Here is a 14,282-nt window from a genome sequence, read left to right as displayed (position 1 = left end):
CATGCTTGCAAAGAGGCGGTTTGGTTGAAAGGTTTGCTTGGTGAGTTTGGTAGGTTACAGGGCAACATCAGGTTACTTTGTGACAGTCAAAGTGCAATACATTTGGCTAAGAATCCGGCCTATCATAGTAAATCAAAGCATATTCCAATCAAATATCATTTTGTAAGACAGGTTATCACTGAAAGAGGAGTCTCTCTTGAAAAGGTGCATACAAAGGAGAACTGTGCAGACATGTTCACGAAACCAGTTTTGTTGGAGAAGCTACGCTGGTGTTTGGCTTCTCTTGGCTTGCAGAAAAGATAAAATAATAATAACAGGGCATCAGGGGAATTGTTGTCAAGGTGGAGATTGTTGAGATTTTCTGTTTGGAGCAAAATAGGAAAAATCTCAGCTAATGACAACAATAGAATTCAGGTCCTAGATTAACTCCAGTTTGTTGGGAGGGAGTTAATGCCTCCTATATTTGATGTGAGGAAGTTAATGAGGCTGTTAGATTCTCTATGCTATATAACAGGCAACCATTCGGATGGTTTGCTGAGAGGGTGAGAGTTATATGAGGTTTTCATTATGTAATCTCCAATTTGATTAATAAATTCCTGATGCCTATGTTTGGTGGACGTAGCCCAGATTGGTTGGGTGAACCACGTTAAAAACTGTGTCATATGTGCTTGATATTCTGCTGTGTGTTTATTTTGTTTGTTGTGCCTCTGAATTCCAACACCAAGTCTCGCATTACATCATGTTGAGAAAAGTAGAGCTCCGAGGTACTTCCGTAATTGATTGCACAACTCCTGCTAGATCCAAATGCCAAGAACACACAATGTATAAGGGAAGAAACTAAGATCAACGATCTAGAGCATACAACAAATAGAAGATAAGGCACTTACCTGAGATTGCTTGTTAGGTTTAACAGATTCCTACTAGCGAGTTCCAATAAGATAACAAAAGCATCGTGCCACTCCATATTTCGCACATAAACCCAGATGTCCAATAATGCATCCGCAGATATTTTCCTATCCTCTGGAAAGGACCCCAGGTCTAAGAAACACTCTCGTACTTCTTCATCCAGGGCATCAATACTGCTCTCTAAGCATCTAAGAAGTCCTTCTTTATGATAATCTGATATTGACTCCCCATTCAGGAGCTTGTTCTTAGCACTCTCCCACACTGGGCGACTTTCACCACGCGAAGAGCTTCCGATCACCTTCATAGCGAGTGGCAGGCCTTTGCATTCTGCTTGCACCTGTGATTCATACATCAATAACAATAAGTGGAAATACTATATGTGGATTCTTTTGTTGTTGAAAGCATGAATATCATGCCAAATAAGATTAAATGCCCATTTACAGGTTTTGTTTTGTTGTTTATGAAGATGAATGTATAGCTTTTTAGGAAAAACTGATTCTACTGAAGAAATCCAATTATAGGGATATGCCAATATCATAATAGCTTGTACTAAAGATTAAAGTTCCGCACAACTCCACACTTGACAACATACTCCTTTCTTTAAGGAAAAAAAAACAACATACCCCTGTAAATAAAACTCCATCGGTGTCCGAGGAAAATTATCTCTATCTTTGCTTTCTTAAACATAAATATAACCCATCAAATTTCATATTTGTAACCAAAAAAGTCAGAAATGATAGATTAGATGGAGAATGTGATACCGGTGGATTTGCTGGAACTGGTAGTATCAAAGAAGTTGAAAGCATCGCAGTAACTTCTGACATTGGTGGACGACGCAATGAATCCTCCTGTGTACACAAAATACCAACCTGAATGCATCTCGACGCTTTCTCCTTATCACATGTTTCAATTATTGTTGGATCAATCGTCCGCAAAACATTGTCTGGTTTGCCTGGTTTGTATGAACTCCACACCTGCATTTTTCATAAAATATATACATGAAAGAGAGTTGCATAATTTTGGCTTTAATTTAGTTTATTGATAAAATAAGTATACATTTCAACAGATGAGGAATTCGTATCAAAATAGATCAGTGAAATCCGTTATCTCATGCTTCGGCTAAAGATATCCCCTGAGAAAAATACAACAACACTATCAGAGCATCTCACCCATCCTAAAAGCTCCCTCGGTTCAGATGATATCTTTCTTCCAGTGAGAAGTTCCAGGAGAACAATGCCAAAGCTATAGACATCTGTATTTGCAGATAACTTCCCTTCCATAACATACTCTGGTGCCATATACCCTCTGCATATTCAAATTCCAATGGAAGAGATATGTGAGGGAACTTTTAGGAGCTAAGCGATGATTATGTGAAATTTATTTGCAGAAGAAACTGTAGTGCTCGACCTTAGAAGATAAAAACTAATCAAGAATGTAAATTCAAAAATTTAACAACAATGAAAAAGTAATTACGTCCATAAGGAGATATATTGGAATGGGATGAGGGGTTTACATAGAATAATGAAAAAATTTAATGGTTAATTATCATCAATCCTTTAATCTCTATTATTAAATCATGATAATAGAAATTAAAAACAAAGATGATTATTAATTATTATTTTTTTTATAGGAATTTTTTTTTTTTTTGTAAGCTAAGATGGTGCTCATTCTATAACTTGATCAATCAGAACATTACAGCATTCATAAAACAGTTTCTGCCCGCCCTCTAGGGGAAACCGGGACATAGTTCCACCTATAGTTCTTAATAGCAGCCCAAAAAAAGTAGGTCCACAGTCTGATAGTCTTTGCTAGATAAACTATGCAATCCTGTAACTTACTAAAACTATTGCTAAAACTACTGCTCTGTATTACATGCTTTTTCCTATCTTTGACAAATACAAAGCAATAACCAAAAAAATTGTTGCAAGTTCTAAACATATCTCGTATCAGTCATTGTCTCCCTCAGGTTGCTGGTTCGCTGCTTCCGCACGTTCTGGCTGGTCCCGAATCAGCATTTGCTGGATAGCATCCAGTTTCTCCTCCTGTTTCATCATGGCCTCCTCCTGTTTCATCATGGCTATACGAAGGAAGCTCAGTTCACGGCGAATGTCTGGATCCCCCTTAGCTAAATTAACCATTTCTTTCGCCACTTGTGTCAACGCCTTAGCCATAATCCCCTTCATCACCCAGTAGATGTGAAGGGACTGTTTAAATAAGGACATACGCCCTCTGGTTTGTCCCGGGTCATGGAGGAGAAAAGTCCAATCTTCCATTTCCTCGTCGGATTGTTCCTGAAGCGCTTCCTCTTCAAGCCGCTGCATGACCTTGCGCACTGCCTGGTTGGAGTAACGGAGGAAAGCCTGCTCGGCCCTTCGAACGCGGTGGTTAACCGTCTCCTTCGGTTTTCTGTTTTTCCCCTGACCACGCCTGGAAGTCTCCCCTTCCTCCTTCTCGTGCCCCTTCCGGCCTCTGACTCTCTTGCCATCCCGGTCCTTTTCCTTGTCAGGTGTAGCGCTGCGCTTCCTCAAACCGTAGCGACGGATCTTCATGTCCCGAGAACCAGAATGGTCCGCCCCGAGAACCAGAATGGATCTTTATAGGAAAATTATTAATCATCATCTTTCTTTTTAATTTTATTAATGGGAAATTATTAATGATTATTTTTTTTTTTAATTTATATTATTTGGTGTTTAATTTATTTTTTTGGAAATATAAGTTAAATTTGTTTTTGTCTAATCTTCATTTTTATTTATAAGTAGAACTTCTTCGTAAATCACATAAAGAGAGACATTTGTCGAAGCCTTTTGAACCAACCAGTATGGCTCATTGTCAATTCAACACTTCATTTTTATTGTTTAAATTTTGTTTTTACTTAATATATGAATTCAGTATTTTCAAAAATAACTAAGACACTACAATTCTAGAGAGCCCACAACTCAAACCTGTGATTCCAATAAATTTTATAGACAATTTTAATAAAAATAAAATACTTAAAAATCCTCAAAAAAAAATAAAAAAAAATATAACAAATAGCCAGCAAAGATTGAGCAAAAGTCAAAATAGTTTACACAGTTAAAACATCATGAAAAAAAATCGAATTAAAGTTCTGCAACCATTAATCATTACTTTCACATTTCACTTCTGTTTTCTAATATTTAACTCTTAACTATTAGGGAATCCAATTCCAATCACTTATCCATTGAAGTATCACAGTCCATTTTAGTTTAGACCAGTTTTGTTGAATTTAGTTCAATCTCACTATACTTTAATGTAATCTTATTTAACTGTTTGAAATATTGAAAAAAACAATCTCTGTTCTACGTTTTCCTTTCAATTCTTCTCACTAACGACCAAGACAAGGTTGCACGGCATGAAAAGAGTTATAATAATGTACCAGCGATCAAAGACTCGTGAAAATATAGGCGATTTAGAGTTCTGCATGCAAGATCATGTCACGTACCTGCATGGTATTGCACTGACAGTAAACAAGAGTCATGCAAGTGAGGTAAAGGTCGAACAGGTAGCAATCGATATACAGTAGCCAGACTCTCATAAGCGTTGCTTTTGAGAAAATATCAACTATGAAAGGGCCATGACATCAGTGACACAAACTCACAAAGGGGCTCAGTGTCATGAAATCTATAAATGAATTCACATAAATTCACACTTAGCATGCTAAAAGGCACTCAGAATTACAGTAGGCAAGGTCTTGGGAGGGTTCCTTTTGAGCAAAAATCAACTATGAAAGGGTCATGACATCAGTGACACAAACTCACAAAGGGTGTCTGTGTCGTGAACTCTATAAATGAATTCACATAAATTCACACTTAACATGCTAAAAGGTACTCAGAATTAGACACTGGACCTATTAGCATTTATTAGCCTTTAACTATTTACCTTATATGTATAGGTAGTTTAAAATGTGAACATTTTCTAAATGCATGCATTCTAATTGTTATTAGCTTTTGTCTGTGTGTTCTCGTGAGAATTGTATTAATAACTTACGGGGTTCCAACAATCCCTGTGCTGACATCAGTCCTATCTTCAGGGAAAACTTTCGCAGTGCCGAAATCTGCTATCTTAGGAATGAGTTTCTTGTCCAACAAAATGTTACTGGTTTTAATATCTCGATGAACAATCCGCAGTTGAGAATCTTCGTGAAGATAGCAAAGCCCACGAGCTATTCCCAGGATAATCTTATAGCGTATGTGCCAATCAAGTTCTTTGTGTTTCTCGGGATCTGCATCCATGCATAAGAGGCCAATTCAACACCGAACTATCTAGATTGATACATTACTGATTTTTATCTTGATACATTAAGTGCAAGTGACTCACCGGATAGCCATTTATCAAGGCTCTTATTCGGTAAGTACTCGGAAACAAGGAACTTTTCTGATCCCTGTGCACAGCAGCCGAGTAGATTCACTAAATTCCGATGCTGAATTTTTGCAAGCAGCTTTTCATTCATAAATTCCTTCCTTCCTTGACTAGATTTTGACGACAGCTTCTTCACAGCTATTTGTTTTCCTTCGTGGGTAGTTCCCTGAGAGATTCGGACAAATGCTCAGTATGAAAGATTTTGTAAATTAAATCTTAATTATATTATATGCTTGTTTTCGATGTTTTCTATATAAACCAGTAGAAGCCTTGTGATTAGCCTGTGTTACCTTGTATACAGGGCCAAATCCTCCCTCTCCAATCTTGTTATCAACGTGAAAATTGTTAGTAGCAGCTACCAGTGCTTCCATCGGAAACACTATTGGACAAATAGTGAATAATGCATCTTCGACCACTTGCCCATTATCTGTTCGATACAATGAAATATACAATTACATCAAAAAAGATGGGGGAAGAAGTTTTTGAAGACATTATACGCTTTATGAAGTAAGAAACATTTTTCCGTTTTGACTTTTAGTTATTTCAAAGATGTTGCAATTTAGGTGAAAACATTTTTGATATAACAGTGTGCTTTTATTTTGTTCATAAATTTATTGTATAAATAATCATTCATTCAGCTGCTCTAACTTGAATCTGTAATCATTTGGTAAATCTCTTTTAGAACACTGTAAAGTTCTGTTCTCCAAAACGAACAGAGTATCTATTATTCTAACCTGAATATCTACTGTATTGTAGCTGTCATGATTCATCGTTTATATTTTTATGTCCCAGATAAATGAAATCCATTTCCACAGCCCCAAAAGGACTGGGGTGATATAATCAACTCTGTGTACGCCCATGTAACGGTGTATTAATTCTACAGGCCGTAGTATGTAACAGTATATTAATTCTACTGGCCGTTGTCTACCTAATTTAAGAGTTTTAGGGTATATTTTTCATTTGAATTTGTCTCAAATATGATAGAGATTTGTCAGAGGATAAGTAGGATAAGTTTGAGTGGCTAATTCAAGATTTTTTAGGGTGATAAATTTATATATATATATATTCAAAAATACATTTTAAATAACAAAATATTACTATTCTACTAAAAATTGTTTCATTTATTAAAAGTTTTAGACAATACTATTCTACAGAATGTCCAGATATGGTTACTGAGGTATATCATCTAAATCTGGCTGTAACTAGAGGCAACACTCACAAAGGCCTCACTAGAGGAGCATACCAAATGCATTCATATTGGGGTTATATATTGAAAAAAATGACATAATATATTGATCATATAATAGGGGTAAAGGGTTTTTATATAAAAATCAGTTAATAAAAAATATAAATAAGTATAAAAAATATTAATAAAAATTGGATATCAAGCATACCTAGTAAAATAGAGATTTATAGTTACTAAAAACATATTATCTAAACCTAACTGTAAAGCAAAATACTGTAAATTTATGTTGATTTCCCTTCTCTTGGCCATCAAATTTTAAGATATTCTCAAATCTGAAATTTTGAATTTCTAAGATATTCCCAAATCTGTTGAGAGTTGGATCTGCTCATTATAAGAAACAAAAAGCCGAATTTGATGCCAAGAGACGTGAAGACCAACATCAGCGAAGCCAAGAATACGATGCAGATTGTGGCCAGTCTCCAATACCCAACATCGGCGAAGCTTCCATGTTGGAGCTGTCAATCCAAATAGCCATAAATTTAGAGGTTCAATGTATTTCCGAAGGAATTTAGGATGCTGGTGTTGTCATTCCAATTATCCCTAAACATAAGGGTATAATGTCATTCAACTAGCCTAAACTGAGTGGTATAATGCATTTATGTTGTGGAATTTAGGTTAGAAACTAGTTTCGATCTTTGTATATAAAAAGACCAGCTTCTCTGTGTAACTGGAAGGGATTGTATTGCTCAGAGGAGCCATAGGCCCAGAACTGCTGCGCAGACAAGACAGAAGGTATTGTAACTGGGTTGAACGCTACCGTTTGGTTTTGTGTGCCAATTTAGAGTAATGGCTTTTGGTAATTTCACCGCAGGGAGTAGGGAAAAGATAGATTATTACTGGTTTGAATTTGTAATCAGGGTCAATGAGTAGATTGATTGTAATGGTTGTGCAATGGGATGTCCAGGGAGGTGATTAATTTTAATTTTGAAAACTAGAATTATTTATTTGTTCAAGAAAATAAATATAATAAATATTGAAAAAAAAAAATTACTATAGGTTTCAAAATAAAATTTGAAATCAATTTAGAAAATGTTATAGGAGGAAAAGAATCTTTTACTTATACCATATTAAATAATAAAAAGTTAAATATGAAAAGAATTTTTTATTAGATTGTCAAATTTTTATTGAGATCTATCTTAAATTTTAAAATATTTATCACACTACCAACATTCTTAACTTCACCATGATTATTGTAATAATTCTTTTAAAACAAAAATAATTCAACGATTAAAAAATCCCAATTAATATTTTACCTATCTAAAATCCCATAAACCATATTAATCTTATCATCCTATTAACAAGATTCTGTGAAAAAAAATTCTCCATTATAATGCTAGGATGAATGTTGTGTACTAGACTCTATTTCCTTATTAGTTAATAACTCCTTTTCAGATGTGTGGAAGGGTTTTTTACCTTCGTGTCGGCCCGAATTCTGCTCCTTCTGTGTCTTCAGCGTCTTGTTCTGCATTTTTCTCTAAACCACTGCTGCATTGTCATTCGACTTACCACCTCCATCGTTACCTGGATTTTGCTCTGTTTGTTGCTTCAGATCCCTCGGCTTCTTCCTCTGCATTTGATTATGTGTCTTGGACTCTTTCTTCTGATTATTCTGAGTCACTGGCCACAAATCTGTATGCTTCCCACATTTCCTCTGCAACTTCTTCAAAAAGACATCAGCAGACACTAGTGTTCTTGTAACAGTCGCCTTCTGCTCGCCAGGATCGATACTGACAGTGTGCACAGCTGCAACAACGAGCCATATGGTTAGTAAATATCCATAAAAAGATTCGAAGACACGACCTGCACTAAAGAAAACAAAACTAATTATGTGCAAACAGTTAAAAATAATTAATATTATTTTGTATCAATGGAGAAAATAGTTACATTGTTGTAACGTTCTCCCTAGTTTAGGATTAGTTCCTAAAGTTTAGGGGTTTGGGTGCAACTTCCTAATTCCTAGTATTGATTTAATGATGTAATCTTTCATTGATGAATAATAGAGTGTACGAGAGTGATCTCTTTGTTTTGTGAGTGTAGTCTCCAGGTGCAGGCCACACCTGAGAGCTACATCTCTTTCTTTTCAATTATGTTCACATTTTATCTTGGTATCGGAGCTCAGATTGGGTGAGCCTGATCTTTTGTCACCTTTGTGGCTGAAGTGCCTTTGTAGCTAGCTTGCCTGTGTGGTAGAATTGCCTGTGTGGCAGAATTTCCTGTGTGGCTTGAGGTGCCTTTGTGGCCGCGTGTACATAAGAGCTCTGTGCTCAATTGAGCAGGTGGACTGCAGAACACCTGGCTCGGACTCGGATATTTTTTTTCTGAGGAGAAAGGATATTGGCGCGCTTTTTGCGCTGACAGAAGCGCCAGGAGGGGAATTGGCGCGGATTTTTTGGGATTAATCGCGCCAGAGCGCCAGAACATCTGATTGGCGCGGAATTTTACGGATTAATCGCGCCAGCAAAATTACTCTAAGCGATTTTTGATTGGCGCGGATTTTTCGCTCGGGAAAGCGCCGATACAAAGGGGGACGTGTCAATCTTCCTTCAAGGGGATCTGCGGGAAGCCTCAACTTCGTTTGGCGGTTTGCAAGGGGTGCAGATCGGCGAAGTTGCAGATCTATCCGGGAGAGGCAGATCGGATCAATTTTGATCAGATCGATTCTTCGGCTGTATTGGAAACGCCGAATTTTCTCATTGGAGTGGGATTGCCAGACACTGTAGATCGGTGGCAGAGGTGACAGATCGATCTGACAGGTATTGTTTTTTTTGTTGTTGGGTAGATTCAGAATGAGTAATACGATGGAATCTTACCTTAACGAGTCTGGTAAACTTAATGGATCTAACTTCACGAATTGGAAGTTTAAGATCCAGACCTTGCTCGAGGGTGCGAATGCTTGGTCCATAGTTACATGCGATGAGCAGAAATCGAACGGAGGGCCACAAGAGCAAGATAGGGAAAAACGAGAGAACAAGGCCAAAGTCTTGTTGAAGATGTCTGTGAAGGACAATGTTGTTGCTTACATCAGAGACTGTAAAACGTCCGCGGACATCTGGACGAAAATCAAAAGTCTGTATGAGACCCAGAATACAAGCCGAGTCTTAGCACTTAAAAGCAAGCTATTCTTAATGAGGATGGACGAAAGGGAGACTGCTACTGCATTTGTTGCGCGAATTAAAGATGTGAAAGACGGATTGGGGGCCATCGGAGTGTCGATGTCTGATGAAGATCTTGTTGCAATCACAATGAACGGGATGCGAGATGATTTTCAAACGTTCATCACTGGAGTGTCGGCAAGCGAGAAAGCGCCCACATTTGATGATCTCACAGGGATCTTGTAGCAAGAGGAGGAGCGGCGGCAGAACTTGAACCCCCAGAGTGATGATATTGTGCTGATGGCGAAACTACGATCATTCAAAGGAAAGCAGTCACAACAGTAATCGAAGCAGAAAGGAGGAACATCACATAAGAATTCACATTCTCATAAAGGTATGCTTGCAAATCATTCTGAAAAGAAATGTTATTATTGTGAAAAGAAGGGTCATATACAGAGTGAATGTTACAAGAAGCAGGGTGATGATGCAAAGAGGAGGCAGGCAAATGCAAAGCACAGAGGATACTTTGTTGAAGAAGAAGAGTTTAGTCATGAATTTCGACTGTTCACAGTCGACTGTGCCCTTTCAGCATCTAATGAGGACGATATTTGGTATGTCGATTCCGGAGCATCCTCTCACATGACAGGTAAAAAGGAATTTTTTGATAATCTTGAAGAAAGCATAAATGGATCAAAAATATATCTAGGAGATGATAGTGGATACGAGATTAAAGGTCATGGGGTTATTTCAAATAAGTTACCAAATGGAAAAATTAGTCACCTTACAAATGTTTTATATGTACATGGAATTAAGAAAAATCTTATATCTATATCCATGATGACTGATCAAGATATGCAAGTCGAGTTCTTCAAGACTCATTGTGTGATAAAGGATTGGAGGAATGAAATAGTTGCAACAGGCATGCGAGTTGGAAGCCTATATAGACTGGATGCAAAAAGTATACCAAAGCAAGCCATGGCTGCAGGAGGATCAATAGCCGAACAACTATGGCATCAGAGGTTCGGTCATTTGAATTTGTAGGACCTCATGTTATTGCAGAAGAAAGGTATGGTCGAGGGACTCCCTATCTTTCGCAATATTCAGTTAAATTGTGATGGTTGTGCCTTAGGAAAAATGCATAGAGAATAGTTTCTTGTGCATGATAGGAGGAAGGAAACAAACATTTTAGAACTAGTGCACACTGATGTATGCGGACCTATGCAGACAAGGTCGCTAGGGGGAGCATATTATTTTCTGTTATTTAATGATGACTGCACTAGATATTCATGGGTTTATTTTTTGAGCAAGAAAAGTCAGACTTTCCAGTGCTTTATAGAATTTAAAACCTTGGTGGAAAAACACTTTGGTAAGAGTATAAAAATTCTCCGATCTGATCAAGGGGGAGAATACAAGTTAAAGGAATTCATGAAATTCTGCAAATCTCACGGGATTGTTCAGCAGTATACAGTGCCACACACACCACAGTAGAATGGAGTTGCAGAGCGCAAAAACAGAACCTTGGTGGAGTGTGCAAGGAGTATGCTACAAGGTAAGGGTCTGTCTAATAGTTTTTGGGCAGAGACTATCAACAGTGTTGTATATTTGAAGAACAGAAGTCCTACCAGGTATCTTGGCTTCAAAACCCCTTTTGAAGCTCTATATGGATTTAAACCAGCAGTAAATCATATAAGAGTATTTGGGTCAAAAGCATTTGCCCATATACCTAAAGCTGATAGGAAGAAATTAGACCCTAAAGCAGTTAAATGCATCTTTGTTGGTTATGGCACAAAATTTATAGCATATAAATTATTCAATCCTGAGTCTCATAAGACATTTGCAAGCAGGGATGTAGTGTTTCATGAACAAGTACAGGAAGGGAAAGATGACATTGGTGATGATTGACACATTCCATTGTTGTTGGAGGAAAGCAGCGAGGATGAAAGAGAGCAGGAGCAGAAAGAAGAGCAAAAAGAAGAACAACAAGAAGGTGATAATGCAAGCCCAGTTATAGCAGAAGAAAACAAAATTGAGGTAAGTCCCCTACCAAGGAGATCAAGTAGGAAGACTCAATTACCATTAAAATTGAGAAACTATTCTTTGATGTCAAAGGTTTTGAACATTGTAGAACCCTCTAATTACAAAGAAGCTAGTCAATTTAAGGAATGGAGAGCTGCAATGAATGAAGAGATGGAATCAATTCTTAGAAATGATACTTGGGATTTAGTTGAGCTACCTAAGAATAAAACACCCATAGGATGTAAATGGTTGTTTAAACCAAAAATGAATGCATACGGAAGTATAGAGAAGTTAAAAGCCAGGCTGGTTGCAAAAGGATATTCACATCAGGAAGGTATAGATTTTGATGATACTTTTGCACCTGTAGCAAAGTTAAATACAATCAGAATGCTTATTGCTTTAGCTACTAAATGTAATTGGGAATTACACCAGCTTGATGTTAAATCTACATTTTTAAATGGTGATTTAAAAGAGGAAATTTACTTAGTACAACCAGAAGGATTTGTAAAGCAGGGGCAGAAACATCTTGTTTGCAGATTGAAAAAGGATTTATATGGTTTAAAGCAAGCACCCAGGTCTTGGTACGAAAAGGTTGATTCTTTCTTTATAGAGCATGGTTTCCATAGAAGTTTAAATGAACCAAATTTTGTATACCAAGTACAATAATCAGGGGCATATTATTTTGATTTCTTTGTATGTATATGACATGACTATAACAGGAAATGCAGATGATTTAATTAGAGGAATCAAAAGGCTTATGGCACAAGTTTTTGAGATGAAAAATCTCGGAAGCCTTCACTACTGTCTGGGATTAGAAGTATGCAGAGATACTGGGCAAAATTTTCTTACCCAAGGGAAGTATGCCATAAATCTGTTGGAAAAGTTTGGTATGGATCAGTGTAGATCAGCAGCGACACCTTTGTAGCAAAATCTGAAATTGAGCAGTGATGATGGCACTAAAGAGGTTGATGCCACAATGTATAGACAGTTGGTTGGTAGCTTGATATATCTTACAACAACCAGACCTGACTTGGCATACTCTGGTAATGTGTTGAGCCAATTCATGTCGAAACCGCTTTAAAGTCACTGGATAGCAGCAAAGAGCGTGTTGAGGTATCTTTGTGGTACTGTTAATTATGGTATTTTAGACACTGATGTTACTCTAGCAGGGTTTTCAAACTCAAATTGGGCAGGTAACCTGGATTATTGGAGGTCCATTACAGGTTACGCATTCAACATAGGATCCTGGGTCATAGCTTGGAGCAGCAAGAAGCAGAGTACTGTAGCCTTGTCTTCATGTGAAGCTGAGTATCAAGCATTGTGTGCAACAACGTGCGAAGTGATCTGGTTGAGAAGGCTTCTCAAAGATGCAGGAAAAGAACAGGAGAATCCCACTTCCATCAAAAGCGACAACCGGAGCACCATTGAATTAGCATACAATCCAATGTTTCACAAAAACACCAAACATATAGACACTCAGTTCCATTTTGTTAGAGAGAAAATACAGTCAAAAGAAATTGTTGTTGAATATTGTAAAACTTGTGACAATGTGGCTGATATTTTTACAAAGCCTCTTGCACGAGTGAAATTTGAATTGTTTAGAAAGATGCTAGGAGTCCAAGAGAACCCTTTCTCCATTAAGGGGGGGAGTTAAAAATAATTAATATTATTTTGTATTAATGGAGAAAATGGTTACATTGTTGTAACGTTCTCCCTAGTTTAGGATTAGTTCCTAAAGTTTAGGGGTTTGGGTGCAACTTCCTAATTCCTAGTATTGTAGTTAATGATGTAATCTTTCATTGATGAATAATAGAATGTACGAGAGTGATCTCTCTGTTTTGTGAGTGTAGTCTCCAGGTGCAGGCCACACCTAAGAGCTACATCTCTTTCTTTTCAATTCCGTTCACATTTTATCTCAAACATGTGGGATCGCAACGATTCTTACCATCGATGTTCCGCAGAACTCTCTTGACATTTTCCTGGCATCCCTCGCACGAACAGTGAATCTTCAGAATCCAAGTCTGCAAAAAGAAAATATGACGACTGGAAAAAACGTCATTAACTCCCAAAAAATCCCTATGAAGCCCAAATCAAAGAGCATGAAATGTATTCACTACAGAATAAAATATTTTTTTCAGAACACGTGGATTGTAGGACAGTTGAAATCCTCGTATTCTGCGATTCCTTCGGACTCTAAGAGATTCCCAATTTGACTGGGAATTGTACCTCGTGGATGGGAGCCAGAATTACCCGTGAGATTCTAAATAAAACTCAACAGATATGCCCGGAAAGCTTTGCACACTGATATTGCTGAGCCCCAAACCACTGCCGATGCCTGGGGCAAGCCCTCTTTAAGTACTTGCAGTCACTGTTGGAATTTAATTCCAATTGCAACATAAACAGTTGGATAGAAATCTGATTTGCTGTAGATATTCTAGACTGTTGGATGCCTCAAAGTCGTGCTTGATATTTTGCACATTAATGTCCATTAAATTTTCAGAATTAAAATCCCCTGCAACAGCCGACTTCATTTCTTCAAAAGGCATCACCGCTTGCTGCATTCAATACGCAGATAAGCTTTAGAAGATATTTTTGTTGTTTTATTGTTTAAAGTCAAATATGTTTTTAACATATAAATGTAATGA

At 37.3% G+C, this 14,282-nt stretch overlaps 1 protein-coding gene and 1 pseudogene across 2 annotated transcripts; both read right to left on the bottom strand.

Annotated features, from left to right (window-relative positions):
- Positions 1-658: 658 nt before the first annotated feature.
- On the bottom strand, positions 659-1,258 carry LOC149246418 (putative disease resistance protein At4g33300 pseudogene; annotated as a pseudogene). Its single transcript, XR_016263087.1, has 2 exons — positions 888-1,258; positions 659-791 (listed from the first exon to the last, which is right to left on the bottom strand). The product of XR_016263087.1 is annotated as a putative disease resistance protein At4g33300 pseudogene (transcript).
- A 237-nt stretch (positions 1,259-1,495) lies between these two features.
- Positions 1,496-8,045, bottom strand: LOC149246417 (cysteine-rich receptor-like protein kinase 10). Its single transcript, XM_089455687.1, has 3 exons — positions 7,943-8,045; positions 2,076-2,211; positions 1,496-1,880 (listed from the first exon to the last, which is right to left on the bottom strand). The coding sequence occupies exons 2-3, from the start codon at positions 2,202-2,204 to the stop codon at positions 1,572-1,574; spliced, it is 438 nt and encodes a 145-aa protein (XP_089311813.1). The 5' UTR covers positions 2,205-2,211; positions 7,943-8,045; the 3' UTR covers positions 1,496-1,571.
- Positions 8,046-14,282: the final 6,237 nt, after the last annotated feature.

The sequence above is a fragment of the Pinus tabuliformis genome, chromosome 7 (assembly GCF_031772625.1).
Source record: "Pinus tabuliformis cultivar Carrire ecotype Pingquan chromosome 7, CPIR1, whole genome shotgun sequence".
NCBI lineage: Eukaryota > Viridiplantae > Streptophyta > Pinopsida > Pinales > Pinaceae > Pinus > Pinus tabuliformis.
Note: the sequence above shows the minus strand (reverse complement) of the source record. Positions and strands in the feature narration are given on the sequence as shown.